We start from the raw sequence: 22,657 nt of genomic DNA on the forward strand, positions 1-22,657 counted from the left end.
TGAGAAAATAACGAAATTATAAAGAAATAGAAAATAGAACAGAATATCATGCTGGTAAACTGAGATATTCCATGCATAAAATGTTTGTTTCCTATGCGTAAAAAGCAAACAGAAGATGAAACTATGCATCTAAAACAGACAGGAAAGTAAAAATGTATTAATGTGATGCAGATCAACTGTGTTATAAGTACAAATGTGTTCCATTATTTAAACAATTTGATGCACTGAATTAAGCTAATCTTAAAGCACTTAAAATGAACTTTTAGCAATATGCCATGCATAAAGCTCTTAACCAACAATGCAGTTCAAGAAATAGAGTTAAGAAAATATTTACTAAATAGACTAAAGTAAATTTTTGTATAAAAAGTAACACAATAAAATAACAATAACGAGGCTATATACAGGGGGTACCGGTACAGAGTCAATGTGCGGGGGTACAGGTTAGTCGAGGTAATTTGTACATGTAGGTAGGGGTAAAGTGACTATGCATAGATAATAAACAGCGAGTAGCAGCAGTGTAAAAACAAAGGTGGGGTGGGGTGTCAATTTAAATAGTCTGGGTGGCCATTTGATTAATTGTTCAGCAGTCTTATGGCTTGGGGGTAGAAACTGTTAAGGAGACTTTTGGACCTAGACTTGGCGCTCCGGTACCGCTTGCTGTGCGGTAGCAGAGAGAACAGTCTATGACTGGAGTCTTTGACAATTTTTTGGGCCTTCCTCTGACCTGGATGGCAGGAAGCTTGGCCCCAGTGATGTACTGGGCCGTACGCACTACCCTCTGTAGTGCCTTACGGTCGGATGCCGAGCAGTTGCCATACCAGGTGGTGATGCAACTGGTCAGGATGCTCTCGATGGTGCAGCTGTATAACGTTTTGAGGATCTGGGGACCCATGCCAAATCTTTTCAGTCTCCTGAGGGGGAAAAGGTGTTGTCGTGCCCTCTTCACGACTGTCTTGGTGTGTTTGGACCATGATAGTCTGTTGGTGATGTGGACACCAAGGAATTTGAAACTCTCGACCCGCTCCACTACAGCCCCGTCGATGTTAATGGGGGCCTGTTCGGCCCTCCTTTTCCTGTAGTCCACGATCAGCTCCTTTGTCTTGCTCACGTTGAGGGAGAGGTTGTTGTCCTGGCACCACACTGCCAGGTCTCTGACCTCCTCCCTGTAGGCTGTCTCATCATTGTTGGTGATTAGGCCTACCACTGTTGTGTCGTCAGCAAACTTAATGATGGTGTTGGAGTCGTGCTTGGCCACGCAGTCATGGGTGAACAGGGAGTACAGGAGGGGACTAAGCACGCACCCCTGAGGGGCCCCAGTGTTGAGGATCAGCGTGACAGATGTGTTGTTGCCTACCCTTACCACCTGGGAGCGGCCCGTCAGGAAGTCCAGGATCCAGTTGCAGGGGGAGGTGTTTGGTCCCAGGGTCCTTAGTTTAGTGATGAGCTTTGTCGGCACTATGGTGTTGAACGCTGAGCTGTAGTCAATGAACAGCATTCTCACATAGGTGTTCCTTTTGTCCAGGTGGGAAAGGGCAGTGTGGAGTGCGATTGAGATTGTGGCATCTGTGGATCTGTTGGGGCGGTATGCGAATTGGAGTGGGTCTAGGTTTCCGGGATGATGGTGTTCATGTGAGTCATGACCAGCCTTTCAAAGCACTTCATGGCTACCGACGTGAGTGCTACGGTGCGGTAGTCATTTAGGCAGGTTACCTTCGCTTTCTTGGGCACAGGGACTATGTTGGTCTGCTTGAAACATGTAGGTATTACAGACTCGGTCAGGGAGATGTTGAAAATGTCAGTGAAGACACTTGCCAGTTGGTCCACGCATGCTCTGAGTACACGTCCTGGTAATCCGTCTGGCCCCGCGGCCTTGTGAATGTTGACCTGTTTAAAGGTCTTGCTCACATCGGCTATGGAGAGCGAGATCACACAGTCGCCCGGAACTGCTGGTGCTCCCATGCATGCTTCAGTGTTTGTTTTTTTGTATTTAGCTCGTCTGGTAGGCTCGCTGCTTGGTTTCCCTTTGTAGTCCGTAATAGTTTGCAAGCCCTGCCATATCCGACGAGCGTCAGCGCCGGTGTGGTACGATTCAATCTTAGTTCTGTATTGACGCTTTGCCTGTTTGATGGTTCGTCTGAGGGCATAGTAGGATTTCTTATAAGCGTCCGGATTACTGTCCTGCTCCTTGAAAGCGGCAGCTCTAGCCTTTAGCACGGTGCAGATGTTGCCTGTAATCCATGGCTTCTGGTTGGGATATGTACGTACGGTCACTGGGGGGGGGACGTCGTCGATGCACTTATTGATGAAGCCGGTGACTGAGGTGGTATACTCCTCAATGCCATTGGATGAATCCCAGAACATATTCCAGTCTGTGCTATTAAAACAGTCCTGTAGCGTAGCATCCGTGTCATCTGACAACTTCCGTATTGAGCGAGTCACTGGTACTTCCTGCTTTAGTTTTTGCTTGTAAGCAGGAATCAGGAGGATAGAATTATGGCCAGATTTTCCAAATGGAGGGCGAGGGAGAGCTTTGTACGCGTCTCTGTGTGTGGAGTAAAGGTGGTCTAGAGTTTTTTCCCTCTGGTTGCACATGTGACATGCTGGTAGAAATGAGGTAAAACGGATTTAAGTTTGCCTGCATTAAAGTCCCCGGCTACTAGGAGCGCCGCTTCTGGGTGAGCATTTTCTTGTTTGCTTATGGCCTTATACAGCTCGTTGAGTGCGGTCTTAGTGCCAGCATCGGTTTGTGGTGGTAAATAGATGGTTACGAATAATATAGATGAAAACTCTCTTGGTAGATAGTGTGGTCTACAGCTTATCTTGAGGTACTCTACCTCAAGCGAGCAATACCTCGAGACTTCTTTAATATTAGACATTGCGCACCAGCTGTTGTTGACAAATAGACACATACCCCCACCCCTCGTCTTACCAGACGTAGCTGTTCTGTCCTGCCGATGCACGGAAAACCCAGCCAGCTGTATATTATCCGTGTGGTCGTTCAGCCACGACTCGGTGAAGCATAAGATATTACAGTTTTTCATGTCCCGTTGGTAGGATAAACTTGAACGGAGATCATCCAGTTTATTTTCCAATGATTGCATGTTGGCCAATAGAACGGATGGTAGAGGCGGGTTACACAATGCACCCCGATCTCTGCCCCCTGTATTTCCGTATTTTCTTCACGCGAATGACTGGGATTTGGGCCTGGTCTCGGGGAAGCAGTATGTCCTTCGCGTCAGACTCATTCAATAAATAATCTTTGTCCAGTTCGAGGTGAGGAATTGCTATTCTGATATGCAGAAGCTCTTTTCGGTCATAAGAGACGGTAGCTGCAACATTATGTACAAAATAAGTTACAAACAATGCAAAAAAAAATAAAAAATAGCACAGTTGTTTAGGAGCCCGTAAAACGGCGGTGCCTTGTTGCAAGCAGCATGTTTTGAAATTGTTATTCTGTACAGGCTTCCTTTTCACTCTGTCAATTTGGTTAGTATTGTGGAGTAACTACAATGTTGTTGATCCATCCTCAGTTTTATCCTTTCACAGCCATTAAACTCTGTAACTGTTTTAAAGTCACCATTGGCCTCATGGTGAAATCTCTGAGCGGTTTCCTTCTTCTCCAGCAACTGAGTTAGGATGGACGCCTGTATCTTTGTAGTTACCCATCTACCAATAGGTGCCCTTCTTAGGGAGGAATTGGAAAACCTCTCTGGTCTTTGTTGTTGAATCTGTGTTTGAAATTCACTGCTCGTCTGAGGCAGTATTTCAAAAATCACATTAAACACTATTATTGCACACAGAGTGAGTCCGTGCAACTTATTATTTGACTTGTTAAGCACATTTGTACTGTTGAACTGATTTAAGCTTGCCATAACAAACAGGTTGAATACTTATTGACTCAAAACATTTCAGCTTTTCATTTTTTATTATCTATACACTACCGGTCAAAAGTTTTAGAACACCTACTCATTCAAGGGTTTTTCTTTATTTTTTTTATTTTTTTTCTACATTGTAGAATAATAGTGAAGACATCAAAACTATGAAATAACACATGGAATCATGTAGTAACCAAAAAATATTTTATATTTGAGATTCTTCAAATAGCCACCCTTTGCCTTGATGACAGCTTTGCACACTCTTGGCATTCTCTCAACCAGCTTCATGAGGTAGTCACCTGGAATGCATTTCAATTAACAGGTGTGCCTTCTTAAAAGTTAATTTGTGGAATTTCTTTCCTTCTTAATGCATTTGAGCCAATCAGTTGTGTTGTGACAAGGTAGGGGTGATATACAGAAGATAGCCCTATTTGATAAAAGACCAAGTCCATATTATGGCAAGAACAGCTCAAATAAGCAAAGAGAAACGACAGTCCATCATTACTTTAAGACATGAAGGTCAGTCAATACGGAACATTTCAAGAACTTTGAATGTTTCTTCAAGTGCAGTCGCAAAAACCATCAAGCGCTATTATGAAACTGGCTTTCATGAGGACCGCCACAGGAATGGAAGACCCAGAGTTACCTCTGCTGCAGAGGATAAGTTCATTAGAGTTACCAGCCTCAGAAATTGCATCCCAAATAAATGCTTCACAGAGTTCAAGTAACAGACACATCTCAACATCAACTGTTCAGAGGAGACTGTGTGAATCAGACCTTAATGGTCGAATTGCTGATTTCCGCATGTGTATTTCCCACCGTGAAGCATGGAGGAGGAGGTGCTATGGTGTGGGGGTGCTTTGCTGGTGACACTGTCTGTGATTTATTTAGAATTCCAGGCACACTTAACCAGCATGGCTACCACAGCATTCTGCATCGATACGCCATCCCATCTGGTTTGGGCTTAGTGGGACTCGTTTGTTTTTCAACAGGACAATGACCCAACACACCTCCAGACTGTGTAAGGGCTATTTGGCCAAGAAGGAGAGTGATGGAGTTCTGCATCAGATGACCTGGCCTCCACAATCAGCCGACCTCAACCCAATTGAGATGGTTTGGGATGAATTGGACCGCAGAGTGAAGGAAAATCAGCCAACAAGTGCTCAGCATATGTGGGAACTCCTTCAAGACTGTTGGAGAAACATATTGTTATTTTGGTGCGCATAGAAAGGAGTCATGAGTGCATTCAGGTGCGTGTTCGGTGGCTAATTTTCTTCACAATAGACAAACATAGGCTCATTCTGTTCAGAACAACCCAGGGTATGATGCCATGTCATCTTGTAGCTGTACATCAAACATAGTGATCATAAATGTTGACACTGTATCTGGCATGAGTTTTATGATATGCACATTTGGACTCACAGTTGTTTTGGCTAGCTTTTATGACATCAAAGCGGTATTTATTATAATCTTCAACATCGCATCTTTCAAAATACATTGAGTACTCTTAATTTACAGCATTTCCCTCACTCAGACAACAAAACATTTGCAAAAGTTGGCCAATTAGCGGGAGGGATAGGGGCAACTTATTGTTGCTTGCGTTTCTCAAGTTCAGAACAGCTGACAGTCAAAACCCATACAGCGCTGTGAAGCACAGAGCCTGAACTCTGATGTCATTTATGGCATGTTACTGTACAGCCACTGCGTTCCAATTTAGGCCCTTATCAGTGCCCAAATCTGCCATTGGTAAAGGGCTACAGTGAGTTATGTTGTAACTGAAAATAGTCAAACTGATCATTCAAATTCTTTCATTTGACTTAATCATATAAATACTTAATAAATGAGAGATGGAATCTCTTGGTCAGGTTAGGCATATCTTAATCAGACAAATGCTAAGTTGTCTTTCCACTGTGTAGATATGCTGTTGAATGGATAAAATATGGATATATTGATATCTCTAACCTTAATTACAGTACATTCAATAGAAATAGCACACGATATACATGTAGCCTATGTGGCTATTATAAGTGATAAAATGTATACAAAATAAAACATCCTCAATTATATAAAAAACAAGTCAATGGTATTTCAAGCCTAAATGTACAGTGGGGAAAAAAAGTATTTAGTCAGCCACCAATTGTGCAAGTTCTCCCACTTAAAAAGATGAGAGAGGCCTGTAATTTTCATCATAGGTACACGTCAACTATGACAGACAAAATGAGGAAAAAAAATCCAGAAAATCACATTGTAGGATTTTTAATGAATTTATTTGCAAATTATGGTGGAAAATAAGTATTTGGTCAATAACAAAAGTTTCTCAATACTTTGTTATACAGTGGGGAGAACAAGTATTTGATACACTGCCGATTTTGCAGGTTTTCCTACTTACAAAGCATGTAGAGGTCTGTAATTTTTATCATAGGTACACTTCAACTGTGAGAGACGGAATCTAAAACAAAAATCCAGAAAATCACATTGTATGATTTTTAAGTAATTAATTTGCATTTTATTGCATGACATAAGTATTTGATCACCTACCAACCAGTAAGAATTCAGGCTCTCACAGACCTGTTAGTTTTTCTTTAAGAAGCCCTCCTGTTCTCCACTCGTTACCTGTATAAAAGACACCTGTCCACACACTCAATCAAACAGACTCCAACCTCTCCACAATGGCCAAGACCAGAGAGCTGTGTAAGGACATCAGGGATAAAATTGTAGACCTGCACAAGGCTGGGATGGGCTACAGGACAATAGGCAAGCAGCTTGGTGAGAAGGCAATAACTGTTGGCGCAATTATTAGAAAATGGAAGAAGTTCAAGATGACGGTCAATCACCCTCGGTCTGGGGCTCCATGCAAGATCTCACCTCGTGGGGCATCAATGATCATGAGGAAGGTGAGGGATCAGCCCAGAACTACACGGCAGGACCTGGTCAATGACCTGAAGAGGCTGGGACCACAGTCTCAAAGAAAACCATTAGTAACACACTACGCCGTCATTGATTAAAATCCTGCAGCGCACGCAAGGTCCCCCTGCTCAAGCCAGCGCATGTCCAGGCCCGTCTGAAGTTTGCCAATGACCATCTGGATGATCCAGAGGAGGAATGGGAGAAGGTCATGTGGTCTGATGAGACAAAAATAGAGCTTTTTGGTCTAAGCTCCACTCGCCGTGTTTGGAGGAAGAAGAAGGATGAGTACAACCCCAAGAACACCATCCCAACCGTGAAGCATGGAGGTGGAAACATCATTCTTTGGGGGATGCTTTTCTGCAAAGGGGACAGGGACGACTGCACCGTATTGAGGGGAGGATGGATGGGGCCATGTATCGCGAGATCTTGGCCAACAACCTCCTTACCTCAGTAAGAGCATTGAAGATGGGTCGTGGCTGGGTCTTCCAGCATGACAATGACCCGAAACACACAGCCAGGGCAACTAAGGAGTGGCTCCGTAAGAAGCATCTCAAGGTCCTGGAGTGGCCTAGCCAGTCTCCAGACCTGAACCCAATAGAAAATCTTTGGAGGTAGCTGAAAGTCCATATTGCCCAGCGACAGCCCCGAAACCTGAAGGATCTGGAGAAGGTCTGTATGGAGGAGTGGGCCAAAATCCCTGCTGCAGTGTGTGCAAACCTGGTCAAGACCTACAGGAAACGTACGATCTCTGTAATTGCAAACTAAGGTTTCTGTACCAAATATTAAGTTCTGCTTTTCTGATGTATCAAATACTTATGTCATGCAATAAAATGCAAATTAATTACTTAAAAATCATACAATGTGATTTTCTGGATTTTTGTTTTAGATTCCGTCTCTCACAGTTGAAGTGTACCTATGATAAAAATTACAGACCTCTACATGCTTTGTAAGTAGGAAAACCTGCAAAATCGGCAGTGTATCAAATACTTGTTCTCCCCACTGTATACCCTTTGTTGGCAATGACACAGGTCAAACGTTTTCTGTAAGTCTTCACAAGGTTTTCACACACTGTTGCTGGTATTTTGGCCCATTCCTCCATGCAGATCTCCTCTAGAGCAGTGATGTTTTGGGGCTGTCGCTGGGCAACACGGACTTTCAACTCCCTCCAAAGATTTTCTATGGGGTTGAGATCTGGAGACTGGCTAGGCCACTCCAGGACCTTGAAATGCTTCTTACGAAGCCACTCCTTCGTTGCCCGGGCAGTGTGTTTGGGATCATTGTCATGCTGAAAGACCCAGCCACGTTTCATCTTCAATGCCCTTGCTGATGGAAGGAGGTTTTCACTCAAAATCACACGATACATGGCCCCATTCATTCTTTCCTTTACACGGATCAGTCGTCCTGGTCCCTTTGCAGAAAAACAGCCCCAAAGCATGATGTTTCCACCCCCATGCTTCACAGTAGGTATGGTGTTCTTTGGATGCAACTTAGCATTCTTTGTCCTCCAAACACGACAAGTTCTATTTTGGTTTCATCTGACCATATGACATATGACATTCTCCCAATCCTCTTCTGGATCATCCAAATGCACTCTAGCAAACTTCAGACGGGCCTGGACATGTACTGGCTTAAGCAGGGGGACACGTCTGGCACTGCAGGATTTGAGTCCCTGGCGGCGTAGTGTGTTACTGATGGTAGGCTTTGTTACTTTTGTCCCAGCTCTCTGCAGGTCATTCACTAGGTCCCCCTGTGTGGTTCTGGGATTTTTGCTCACCGTTCTTGTGATCATTTTGACCCCACGGGGTGAGATCTTGCGTGGAGCCCCAGATCGAGGGAGATTATCAGTGGTCTTGTATGTCTTCCATTTCCTAATAATTGCTCCCACAGTTGATTTCTTCAAACCAAGCTGCTTACCTATTGCAGATTCAGTCTTCCCAGCCTGGTGCAGGTCTACAATTTTGTTTCTGGTGTCCTTTGACAGCTCTTTGGTCTTGGCCATAGTGGAGTTTGGAGTGTGACTGTTTGAGGTTGTGGACAGGTGTCTTTTATACTGATAACAAGTTCAAACAGGTGCCATTAATACAGGTAACGAGTGGAGGACAGAGGAGCCTCTTAAAGAAGAAGTTACAGGTCTGTGAGAGCCAGAAATCTTGCTTGTTTGTAGGTGACCAACTACTTATTTTCCACCATAATTTGCAAATAAATTCATTAAAAATCCTACAATGTGATTTTCTGGAGAAAAAACATCTCATTTTGTCTGTCATAGTTGACGTGTACCTATGATGAAAATTACAGGCCTCTCTCATCTTTTAAATGGGAGAACTTGCACAATTGGTGGCTGACTAAATACTTTTTTCCCCCACTGTATGTCTCATCTAGTCTGCTGACGATGGTTGTGATTTCTTGAAAGTAGGGCAGAATAAGCTGTCTTTTCCAAATTAATGGTCTGTCTTTCCCAACGATTTTTTAGAAATGATTTTTTATAAACATGTAGTTAGTGGTGTGAATAAGGTAGTAAAACTAGACTTTAATTTGTATTTTGCCTTGTTTGGTCGGCGTGTTTCTCACTCAAGTGCACGAGAGCAACCTGATCCCACAGTGGTAGTCCATTGTGAGTGAGTCTGAAGGGCTCTAATAACAACCACTTAAAAGAGACATCACATGGAGGTTGTCATCGTTTTCCTCAGGCTCAGGGAAACTACAGGGCATTTATAGGTGAAGCCACACAGACACTACACATGCCATGTGTTAAAAGAGGGCCTTTCTTTGTTAAAATCGAAAATTGATAAAATAATGTCATAGTGCTTGATGAGTTCGTGGCCAGAAACGTGGATATCAATAGAATTGTGATTGACACTTATTGGAAGTAGTTGACACTTATGGAAGTAGTTATGAGGTCTTATGTCAGACATAAATGTATTACATTTGTGTAATGCTTCGTTACTGAGCTCTCAACTCTGAACTCAACTTGTATATGAAATCATAATTGTGTCATAACAATTATTTACTTATTTTTTTTGTTTGCTTGGAACAGGCCTCTCCCATAACCTACTATATCACAATGAGTGAATCTCACTCACAATTTCTATTTTTCATGATATTTCCATCAGTTTTATATTATTAGATCATAAATAGTGCTGCATGTCAAGCTGACCAGAGGATATGGAGACTTTATCCACATATCACTGGTTAGACAAAAAAACAACCCTGTGGTTGGCTACATCCTCTTAGAACCAACAATTATTTTACTTAGTTAGGTCTTAAATGTGCACTCATATATTTTAGGGGTTGGATTGTGACCTTACTATAGGTCATCTATTGGTCACTCAAAGCACGAAAGTGTCAGTGTGAACCCATTGCTGTGAATCACCTTAATGATAATTTACAGTAAAGCACTGTAATGTAAACTATTATAAACATATGTGATCTATGGATTTCTGTGGTAGACATCTGTGTCTCTATGGAGTCTAGACCTCATGATGATGCCTGCTCAGAGTTTCTCTCCTCTGTAACCAAGATCTACCCAGACCTATGGTCTACCCATGAAACAGATCCCATGGTCATGACAAGCTCTCGAGGCCTTCTCATTCATCAACCCTGGATAGTCCTCCAGGCATGATTCATCCATTTCCTCCTGACCCATTTTCAACATTTGCTTTGGATGTAGCATACTGCAGTCTATGTGTCCCCATAAATATGAGATTTATGTTGGACCCCATGAGGAGTGGAGTGGGGTTATTCAGTTTCCTCAGCTCTTACGACGGTTTGGTTTCAACTCTCCTATGTGTCTCAGATTGTTTCTCATAAATCTAAAATGTAGTACAGAAATATACCATTGGGTTTCATTGCATTGTATTGTATTGATTACAGTGCATCATTACAGTGAAGTTCTACAGACAGACTAATTCGACTTTAGGATGATGGCATTTTTATACAATGTAGTTATTGGTTTAAGTGGAAGTCTTTTGATGGTTGTTTCCTGTGTGACAGTTTCAACTCTGCCTCATGGGAGTCCCCTCTGCTTTTATGGTCAAGTGAATGTCTCCTTCTACATGTGTGATGATTAGTGGTGTGTTTCCCATGAGAACATGTACTGTCTGTTGTGTGTCTGTCAGGATCTGGAGGCTGGCTGGGACAGCGAAGGGGACAGGTTGCCAGGAGAGAAGGTCCTGCAGGATATAAGGGAGAAGAGAGGGCAGGAGAGGCGCCTCCAAGAGATCCAGCTGCATCTAGAGCTGCTGGGCCAGGGCCAAGAAATGACTGTGAGTTCAAAGCAGCCACACACATCCACACACACACACACACACACACACACACAACACACACATTATGCATGCACACGCACTGACACAATACATAGTTTGTAGGTGAATTGAAAAGAGCCTAATCACTGCTGGCAAAAATGTCACAGGGCATTGGGCAATTAACCTTAGGTCAGATTAAGCATTTCATTATTTTATTGCACTGTGCCTAGAATTACAGGTAGTTGCCAAAATAAAGGAAATACTTGAATCAATGAGGGATACCACACAGGTGTGGTTCTTGAGCAATTAAAACATCCCATCATTCTTAGGGTCATGTATAAAAATGCCCAGCTGCCCATTATTTTGGCTGCTATGGCTAGAAGATATCTCAGTGACTATGAAGGAGGGGTCTCAAAGGAGCATAGGAGGTTTAAAGGTTGTGTGTCAGTCACCAGATTTCAAACCAATTTAACACTTATGGGAGATTCTGGAGCGGTTTTCATCACCATCAACAAAACACCAAATTATGGAATTTCTCGTGGAAGAATGGTGTCGCAGCCCTCCAATAGAGTTCCAGACACTTGTAAAATCTATGCCAAGGTGCATTGAAGCTGTGCTGGGGGCTCGTGGTGGCCCAACGCCCTATTAGGACACTTTATGTTGGTGTTTCCTTTATTTTGACAGTTACCTGTAAATCCATTGACTTTATTTATTTATGCATATCACGTTTTAGGTCTTTAACTGCCTTATTTAAGAATCCTGAACACATTTTACTCTTAATTTGGGAACTCGTTAATTCCATTGATTGTCTGTGCCCAAGGTTCCTTTTTAGTGTTTAATGGCTCACTGCAATTCTTCCCTCAAATTATTTTCCCCCAATGTCCCCTGGAAACAATTGAGCATGGCCTCGTTCTAGGACTCTGTAGAGTTACAACCACAACTATTACACATGATGGCAAAAGCTCTGGTTTCTAAGGGCAAAAACGCATAAACACAGGAATGTACCTGGAACAAAGGGTGATGGATTTGTTTTCTCCATCCACTGACATTTGTGACTTTAATTTATTGTGTAGCAAAAGAGGGCATCAGCCGTGGATTCAGTGATTCTGCCATGTCATTTTTCAAAGGGGCGGCTCTTTATAACTCCACACAATGTCTTTCTGGGGTACCTGACTGGTAGTATGGATGTTTATTGTAGGTGTCATTTTCGGAGTCTATGAAATATGCCTTGATCCCATTTAGGGCTACCACTTTACCAACTGGTTGTACACTTTGCCATGGTGAACCAGAACTCAACTTATCCATGCTTATTTAAAGCATCAGTAGACACTATTATGCTAAACAGTTAAAGGTCCAATGCAGCTGTTTTTATCTCAATATCAAATCATTTCTGGGTAACAATTAAGTACCTTACTGTGATTGTTTTCACTTAAAATTGTCAAAAAGAAACAAAAATAGGTCACAGGTCCTCAACTGGCAGCTTCCTTAAATAGTACCCGCAAAACACCAGTCTCAACGTCAAATGTGAAGAGGCGACTCCGGGATGCTGACCTTCTAGGCAGAGTTGCAAAGAAAAAGCCATATCTCAGACTGCCCATCTTAATCTTTTCTTTTTATTGGCCAGTCTGAGATGTGGCTTTTTCTTTGCAACTCTGCCTAGAAGGTCAGCATCCCGGAGTCGCCTCTTCACATTTGACGTTGAGACTTGTGTTTTGCGGGTACTATTTAATGAAGCTGCCAGTTGAGGACCTGTGAGGCGTCTGTTTCTCAAACTAGACACTCTAATGTATTTGTCCTCTTGCTCAGTTGTGCACCCACTCCTCTTTCTATTCTGGTTAGAGCCAGTTTGCGCTGTTCTGTGAAGGGAGTAGTACACAGCGTTGTACGAGATCTTCAGTTTCTTGGCAATTTCTCGCATGGAATAGCCTTCATTTCTCAGAACAAGAATAGACTGACGAGTTTCTGGCCATTTTGAGCCTGTAATCGAACCCACAATTGCTGATGCTCCAGATACTCAACTAGTCTCAAGAAGGCCAGTTTTATTGCTTCTTTAATCAGCACAACAGTTTTCAGCTGTGCTAACATAATTGCAAAAGGGTTTTCTAATGATCAATTAGCCTTTTAAAATGATAAAATTTGATTAGCAAACAACGTGCCATTGGAACACAGGACTGATGGTTGCTGATAATGGTGCTCTGTACGCCTATGTAGATATTCCATAAAAAATCAGCTGTTTCCAGCTACAATAGCCATTTACAACATTAACAATGTCTACACTGTATTTCTGATCAATGTCATGTCATTTTAATGGACAGAAAAATAGCTTTTCGTTCGAAAACAAGGACATTTGTAAGTGACCCCAAACTTCTGAACGCTACTGTATACTATATATATATATATATATATAATCGCACCAACTGTTGTCACCTTCTCACCAAGCTGCTTGGCGATGGTCTTGTAGCCCATTCCAGCCTTGTGTAGGTCTACAATCTTGTCCCTGACATCCTTGGAGAGCTCTTTGGTCTTGGCCATGGTGGAGAGTTTGGAATCTGATTGATTGATTGCTTCTGTGGAAAGGTATCTTTTATACAGGTAACAAGCTGAGATTAGGACCACTCCCTTTAAGAGTGTGCTCCTAATCTGAGCTCGTTACCTGTATAAAAGACACCTGGGAGACAGAAATATTTCTGATTGAGAAGGGGTCAAATACTTATTTCCCTCATTAAAATGGAAATCAATTTATAACATTTTTGACATGCGTTTTTCTGGATTTTTTTGTTGTTATTCTGTCTCTCACTGTTCAAATAAACCTACCATTAAAATTATAGACTGATCATTTCTTTGTCAGTGGGCAAACGTACAAAATCAGCAGGGGATCAAATACTTTTTTCCCTCACTGTAGGTTGGAGTCATGAAAACTAGTTTTTTAACCACTCCATGAATGTCTTGTTAACAAACTATAGTTTTGGCAAGTCAGTTAGGACACCTAGTAATTTTTCTATAAAAAAATTCATAAATAGATACATAAACGTAAGTGTAGTTTGTACAATACAGTTAGAGCAGAGCAATTTTGGCATCGAACTCAAACACATTTTGAAATGCAACATAAAAAAACATTCAACTGAATTAATAAATATTTCAATAAATAAACATACATTTAAACAGAACATAATCCAACACACGCATAACGCAAACATTAACATTTGGTAATTATTACTAGAAAGTAATTTTTCCAACAATTGTTTACAGACAGATTATTTCACTTATAATTCACTGTATCACAATTCCAGTAGGTCAGAAGTTTACATACACTAAGTTGACTGTGCCTTTAAACAGCTTGGAAAATTCCAGAAAAGGATGTCATGGCTTTAGAAGCTTCTGAGATGCTAATTGACATCATTTGAGTCAATTGGAGGTGTACCTGTGGATGTATTTCAAGGCCTACCTTCAAACTCAGTGCCTCTTTGCTTGACATCATGGGAAAATCAAAAGAAATCAGCCAAAACCTCAGAAAACTAATTGTAGACCTCCACAAGTCTGGTTCATCGTTGGGAGCAATTTCCAAAAGCCTGAAGGTACCACGTTCATCTGTACAAACAATAGTTCACAAGTATAAACATCATGGGACCACACAGCCGTCATACTGCTCAGTTCTGTCTCCTAGAGATGAATGTACTTTGGTGCGAAAAGTGCAAATCAATCCCAGAACAACAGCAAAGGACCTTGTGAAGATGCTGGAGGAAACAGGTACAAAAGTATCTATATCCACAGTAAAACGAGTCCTATATCGACATAACCTGAAAGGCCGCTCAGCAAGGAAGAAGCCACTGCTCCAAAACCGCCATAAAAAAGCCAGACTACGGTTTGCAACTGCACATGGGGACAAAGATCGTACTTTTTGGAGAAATGTCCTCTGGTCTGATGAAACAAAAATAGAACTGTTTGGCCATAATGACCATCGTTATGTTTGGAGGAAAAAGGGGGACGCTTGCAAGCCGAAGAACACCATCCCAACCGTGAAGCACGGGGGTGGCAGCATCATGCTGTGGGGGTGCTTTGTTGCAGGAGGGACTGGTGCACTTCACAAAATAGATGGCATCATGAGGAAGGAAAGTTATGTATCATGAGGAAGGAAGTTAAAGCTTGGTCGCAAATGGGTCTTCCAAATGGACAATGACCCCAAGCATACTTCCAAAGTTTTGGCAAAATGGCTTAAGGACAACAAAGTCAAGGTATTGGAGTGGCCATCACAAAGCCCTGACCTCAATCCTATAGAACATTTGTGAGCAGAACTGAAAAAGCGTGTGCGAGCAAGGAGGCCTACAAACCTGACTCAGTTACACAGGCTCTGTCATTAGGAATGGGCCAAAATTCACCCAACTTATTGTGGGAAGCTTGTGGAAGGCTACGCGACACGTTTGACCCAAGTGAAACAATTTAAAGGCAATGCTACCAAATACTAATTGAGCGTATGTAAACGTCTGACCCAATGGGAATGTGATGAAATAAATAAAAGCTGAAATAAATCATTCTCTCTACTATTATTCTGACATTTCACATTTTTAAAATAAAGTGGTGATCCTAACTGACCTAAAACAGGGAATTTTTACTTGGATTAAATGTCAGGAATTGTGAAAAACTGAGTTTAAATGTATTTGGCTAAGGTGTATGTAAACTTCCGACTTCAACTGTATATAGTACTAGTCAAAAGTTTGGACACACCTACTCATTTAAGGGTTTTTCTTTATTTTTACTATTTTCTACATTGTAGAATAATAGTGAAGATATCAAAACTATGAAATAACACATGGAATCATGTAGTAACCAAAAAAGTGATAAACAAATCAAAATATATTTTATATTTGAGATTCAATAAAGAAAAACCCTTGAATGAGTAGGTGTTCTAAAACTTTTGACCGGTAGTATATATAACACAGGAAAATCACTTTTTGACTGCACCACACTCTAAAATATATAATAAGATACAAAGTCTGTTTTTAGCCTCATTAGTGATCAACAAATAGGATTTTATGTTAGTTAATTAAGGTCACATTTTCTGAAGGATACTCTAATTATGAAAACCCCCACCTAAATAACGACATGATTCTGTTCCCAGACTAGATTGATGTGTTCTACCTCTTTAGATTTACCCTTAGACTCTAATCAGAACCCACTCATTTAGGAGTTGTAAGAGTAGGGTTCTAGGGTTTGATAGTATTGGACAGAAATAGAAACAAGTGTATAGGGAGACTAGGTTCACATCATTGACATGGTGAGTTTGCTTGGTCCAAACTCAGTTGACTGCTTCATGTTGATGTTCCTGCTGCCTGGTTACAGCCCTTTTGGTACCAGCCAAGTGTGTCTGTCCTTAGGACTTTATTTTGTCATCCATTCTGCATAGTTATTGCCCTGGTTAATGTGCCAGGAACAAGCCTGTAAGAGAGGCAACACAACTTAATCTAGGGGACTAGGGATCCTGTTAATACTGGGATAAATCAAAAACATAATTCTGCATATGCTGCAATGAACGGGAAAGACCCCCCTTCCAAATCAACAGATCCTAAATAAATAGCTTATAACTACCTAGAGCAGTAGCAGTGGTTTCTCTCCCAAAACATGTAGAGGAAAAGAGGTATGCTCTCTCAAATATTTTTTGTCTGAGTCTCTGGAATTCAGCACTTTTCGGAGAGGAGGAAAATCTTAAAAGGTTTGGTGAACTAAACTGTTGATGTAAGTCACAGATTAATGACCAGAGACCTCCTGTGGCCTGTCACATTTGATGGATTTCATTGTGGTTGATTTTGATTTAGGTGATTTAGTCTTATCTGTATGGATCATGGAAACATCAATTTTACCCCAATACAGTGCTATGTACAGGTAACTGCCAAAATAAAGGAAACGGCAACAAAAAGTGTCTTAATGGGGTGTTGGGCCACCACGAGCCAGAACAGCTTTAATGCACATTGGCATATATTTTACAAGTGTCTGGAACTCTATTGGAGGGATGCGAGCGACACCATTCTTACTCCCATAAGTGTTCAATTGGGTTTAGATCTGGTGACTGAGACAGGCAAATGGTTTACATCGTTTTCATGCTCATCAAACTATTTAATGACTACTCGTGCCCTGTGGATGGGGCATTGCCATCCTATGTGGGCATAGCCATGTTAGCCAAAATAATGGCCAAACTAATGGCCTGCCCAGCATTTTTATAGATAGCCCTAAGCATGAAGGGATGTTAATTGCTGATTTAACTCAGGAACCACACCTGTGTGGAAGCAACTGCTTTCAATATACTTTGTATCGCTCATTTACTCATTTAGCTTTATTGGCGTCAGTGAAGCTTCCCTGTTCCAAATTCTCCTGACCCCCCCACTCCTCTCTCATCGAAATCCATCTCTGGAAGTGATGTTTCTCCCACCTTTTGTTCCCCATCTTGCTGGAATGCCTCTGTATCATGTTGAAATACATGAACCTATACATATCGTCTCATTCATTTATTATGACCATCTATTTGGTACATTGTGTGATGATCCCCCCCTCTGTGTTTCTCAGTAACAAAAACATTAAAAGTATTCTTGTTGAGATGTGATAACTCTGCTCTTCAGCTGTCTGCAACAGGTCAAAGTAAAAATGTATTTATTCCCATCAGCTGCAGAAATGTCCCGCACCCTCTTCTGGCTCTGCCTCAATATCAACAGTATGAGGAAGCACAATCTCAGAATTTACAGTAAGACAGGATACATCCAATGGGGCACTCCTCATTTTACTGCTAATACATCATTAATCATGTCATTACCCATTGTCTCAGATTTGACAATGGGTAATGACAATCCAAAGGCCATGTTTTTACACACACTTACACTTTTGACAAAAAAATATTCGATGTTAGATCTCTGTGAAGTATTGTTGTAGTAGATACATTTTTCACACAGTAGTTGTTGACAGACTAGTACAGGTTCAGACTGTGCTGATTAGAAAAGAAGCCTGTCGTATGTGGAATGTGTTTGCTCTGGGCAGGTGGAGATACAGTGGGGGAAAAAAGTATTTAGTCAGCCACCAATTGTGCAAGTTCTCCCACTTAAAAAGATGAGAGAGGCCTGTAATTTCCATCATAGGTACACGTCAACTACAATTATTTATTTATTATTATTTATGACAGAAAAATTGAGGAAAAAAAATCCAGAAAATCACATTGTAGGATTTTTAATGAATTTATTTGCAAATTATGGTGGAAAATAAGTATTTGGTCACCTACAAACAAGCAAGATTTCTGGCTCTCACAGACCTGTAACTTCTTCTTTAAGAGGCTCCTCTGTCCTCCACTCGTTACCTGTATTAATGGCACCTGTTTGAACTTGTTATCAGTATAAAAGACACCTGTCCACAACCTCAAACAGTCACACTCCAAACTCCACTATGGCCAAGACCAAAGAGCTGTCACAGGACACCAGAAACAAAATTGTAGACCTGCACCAGGCTGGGAAGACTGAATCTGCAATAGGTAAGCAGCTTGGTTTGAAGAAATCAACTGTGGGAGCAATTATTAGGAAATGGAAGACATACAAGACCACTGATAATCTCCCTCGATCTGGGGCTCCATGCAAGATCTCACCCCGTGGGGTCAAAATGATCACAAGAACGGTGAGCAAAAATCCCAGAACCACACGGGGGGACCTAGTGAATGACCTGCAGAGAGCTGGGACAAAAGTAACAAAGCCTACCATCAGTAACACACTACGCCGCCAGGGACTCAAATCCTGCAGTGGCAGACGTGTCCCCCTGCTTAAGCCAGTACATGACCAGGCCCGTCTGAAGTTTGCTAGAGTGCATTTGGATGATCCAGAAGAGAATTGGGAGAATGTCATATGGTCAGATGAAACCAAAATATAACTTTTTGGTAAAAACTCAACTCGTCGTGTTTGGAGGACAAAGAATGCTGAGTTGCATCCAAAGAACACCATACCTACTGTGAAGCATGGGGGTGGAAACATCAAGCTTTGGGGCTGTTTTTCTGCAAAGGGACCAGGACGACTGATCCGTGTAAAGGAAAGAATGAATGGGGCCATGTATCGTGTGATTTTGAGTGAAAACCTCCTTCCATCAGCAAGGGCATTGAAGATGAAACGTGGCTGGGTCTTTCAGCATGACAATGATCCCAAACACACCGCCCGGGCAACGAAGGAGTGGCTTCGTAAGAAGCATTTCAAGGTCCTGGAGTGGCCTAGCCAGTCTCCAGATCTCAACCCCATAGAAAATCTTTGGAGGGAGTTGAAAGGCTGTGTTGCCCAGCGACAGCCCCAAAACATCACTGCTCTAGAGGAGATCTGCATGGAGGAATGGGCCAAAATACCAGCAACAGTGTGTGAAAACCTTGTGAAGACTTACAGAAAACGTTTGACCTGTGTCATTGCCAACAAAGGGTATATAACAAAGTATTGAGAAACTTTTGTTATTGACCAAATACTTATTTTCCACCATAATTTGCAAATAAATTCATGAAAAATCTTACAATGTGATTTTCTGGAATTTTTTTTCTCATTTTGTCTGTCATAGTTGACGTGTACCTATGATGAAAATTACAGTTCTCTCTCATCTTTTTAAGTGGAAGAACTTGCACAATTGGTGGCTGACTAAATACTTTTTTCCCCACTGTATGAGGGAATGGAGCAGCTAGAGAATATGGCTCTGACACATGACTCTCAGTCTACTCGTAGGCGGAAGGCTGGCTCTGCTGTCAGAGATCTGTTATGTTCAGTATTCAGGTGGTGTAGTATATGGGCTCTTTGCTCTGCCAATCTGGTCATTTCATAACAGTTTTCCGCATTAGAGCGGTCAAGCTGTCCAGAAAGGCCTGTTTGTTTGTGTCTGTGGGGAGGAAAGCACAGGAATGTGAATGACAGGGGCAGGTCAGTTAAAGCCTCAGGATGGTGCTGCTGCACACTGCACTGCTACACACCCTGGATGAGTATTAAAAAATGATATATACAGTACCAGTCAAAAGTTTGGACACACCTACTCATTCAAGGGTTTTTCTTTATTTGTACTATTTTCTACATTGTAGAATAATAGTGAAGACATCAAAACTATGAAATAACACATATGGAATCATGTAGTAACCAAAAAAGTGTTAAACAAATCAAAATATATTTTAGACTTCAGATTCTTCAAAGTAGCCACCCTTTGCATAGATGACAGCTTTGCACATTCTTGGCATTCTCTCAACCAGCTTCACCTGGAATGCTTTTCCAACAGTCTTGAAGGAGTTCCCACATATGCTGAGCACTTGTTGGCTGCTTTTCCTTCACTCTGCGGTCCAATTCATCCCAAACCATCTCAATTGGGTTGAGGTCGGCTGATTGTGGAGGCCAGGTCATCTGATGCAGCACTCCATCGCTCTCCTTCTTGGCCAAATAGCCCTTACACAGCCTGGAGGTGTGTTGGGTCATTGTCCTGTTGAAAAACAAATGATAGTCCCACTAAGCCCAAACCAGATGGGATGGTGTATCGCTGCAGAATGCTGTGGTAGCCATGCTGGTTAAGTGTGCCTTGAATTCTAAATAAATCACAGACAGTGTCACCAGCAAAGCACCACCACACCATAACACCTCCTCCTCCATGCTTTACGGTGGGAACTACACATGTGGAGATCATCCGTTCACCCACACGCGTCTCACAAAGACACGGCGGTTGGAACCATAAATCTCAAATTTGGACTCCAGACCAAAGGACAAATTTCCACCTGTCTAATGCCCATTTATCGTGTTTCTTGGCCCAAGCAGGTCTCTTATTTTTATTGGTGTCCTTTAGTAGTGGTTTCTTTGCAGCAATTCGACTATGAAGGCCTGATTCACACAGTCCCCTCTGAATAGTTGATGTTGAGATGTGTCTGTTACTTGAACTCTTTGAAGCATGTATTTGGGCTGCAATTTCTGAGGCTGGTAACTCTAATGAACTTAACCTCTGCAGCAGAGGTACAGTGAGGGAAAAAGTATTTGATCCCCTGCTGATTTTGTACGTTTGCCCACTGACAAAGAAATGACCAGTCTATAATTTTTATGGTAGGTTTATTTGAACAGTGAGAGACAGAATAACAACAAAAAAATCCAGAAGAACGCATGTCAAAAATGTTATAAATTGATTTGCATTCTAATGAGGGAAATAAGTATTTCACCCCTCTGCAAAACATGACTTAGTACTTGGTGGCAAAACTCTTGTTGGCAATCACAGAGGTCAGACGTTTCTTGTAGTTGGCCACCAGGTTTGCACACATCTCAGGAGGGATTTTGTCCCACTCCTCTTTGCAGATCTTCTCCAAGTCATTAAGGTTTCGAGGCTGACGTTTGGCAACTCGAACCTTCAGCTCTCTCCACAGATTTTCTATGGGTTTAAGGTCTGGAGACTGGCTAGGCCACTCCAGGACCTTAATGTGCTTCTTCTTGAGCCACTCCTTTGTTGCCTTGGCCGTGTGTTTTGGGTCATTGTCATGCTGGAATACCCATCCACGACCCATTTTCAATGCCCTGGCTGAGGGAAGGAGGTTCTCACCCAAGATTTGACGGTACATGGCCCCGTCCATCGTCCCTTTGATTCGGTGAAGTTGTCCTGTCCCCTTAGCAAAAAAACACCCCCAAAGCATAATGTTTCCACCTCCTTGTTTGATGGTGGGGATGGTGTTCTTGGGGTCATAGGCAGCATTCCTCCTCCTCCAAACACGGCGAGTTGAGTTGATGCCAAAGAGCTCGATTTTGGTCTCATCTGACCTCAACACTTTCACCCAGTTCTCCTCTGAATCATTCAGATGTTCATTGGCAAACTTCAGACGGGCCTGTATATGTGCTTTCTTGAGCAGGGGGACCTTGCGGGTGCTGCAGGATTTCAGTCCTTCACGGCATAGTGTGTTACCAATTGTAGACATAGTTAATGTTGTAAAGGGCTATTGTAGCTGGAAACGGCTGATTTTTTATGGAATATCTACATAGGCGTACAGTGGCCCATTATCAGCAACCATCAGTCCAGTGTTCCAATGGCACGTTGTGTTTGCTAATCCAATTTTATCATTTTAAAAGGGTAATTGATCATTAGAAAACCTTTTTGCAATTATGTTAGCTCAGCTGAAAACGGTTGTGCTGATTAAAGAAGAAATAAAACTGGCCTTCTTGAGACTAGTTGAGTATCTGGAGCATCAGCAATTGTGGGTTATATTACAGGCTCAAAATGGCCAGAAACAAGTAACTTTCTTCTGAAACTCGTCAGTCTATTCTTGTTCTGAGAAATGAAGGCTATTCCATGCGATAAATTGCCAAGAAACTGAAGATCTCGTACAACGCTGTGTACTATTCCCTTCCCTTCACAGAACAGCGCAAACTGGCTCTAACCAGTATAGAAAGGGGAGTGGGAGGCCCCGGTGCACAACTGAGCAAGAGGACAAATACATTAGAGTGTCTAGTTTGAGAAACAGACGCCTCACAGGTCCTCAACTGGCAGCTTCATTAAATAGTACCCGCAAAACACCAGTCTCAACGTCAACAGTGAAGAGGCGACTCCGGGATGCTGACCTTCTAGGCAGAGTTGCAAAGAAAAAGCCATATCTCAGACTGGTCAATCAAAATAAAAGATTAAGATGGGCAA

At 42.0% G+C, this 22,657-nt stretch overlaps 1 protein-coding gene across 2 annotated transcripts in view; it reads left to right on the plus strand.

Moving 5' to 3' along the window:
* fsip1 (fibrous sheath interacting protein 1) overlaps positions 1-22,657 on the plus strand; it is a 74,379-nt gene that overhangs the window by 36,052 nt on the left and 15,670 nt on the right. For both annotated transcript variants that reach the window (XM_041855196.1, XM_041855198.1), the window contains exon 10: positions 10,898-11,044. In XM_041855196.1, the coding sequence (XP_041711130.1) occupies positions 10,898-11,044 (147 nt within the window). The remainder of the gene's footprint in view (positions 1-10,897; positions 11,045-22,657) is intronic.

Source organism: Coregonus clupeaformis, chromosome 29, assembly GCF_020615455.1.
Source record: "Coregonus clupeaformis isolate EN_2021a chromosome 29, ASM2061545v1, whole genome shotgun sequence".
Classification (NCBI taxonomy): domain Eukaryota; kingdom Metazoa; phylum Chordata; class Actinopteri; order Salmoniformes; family Salmonidae; genus Coregonus; species Coregonus clupeaformis.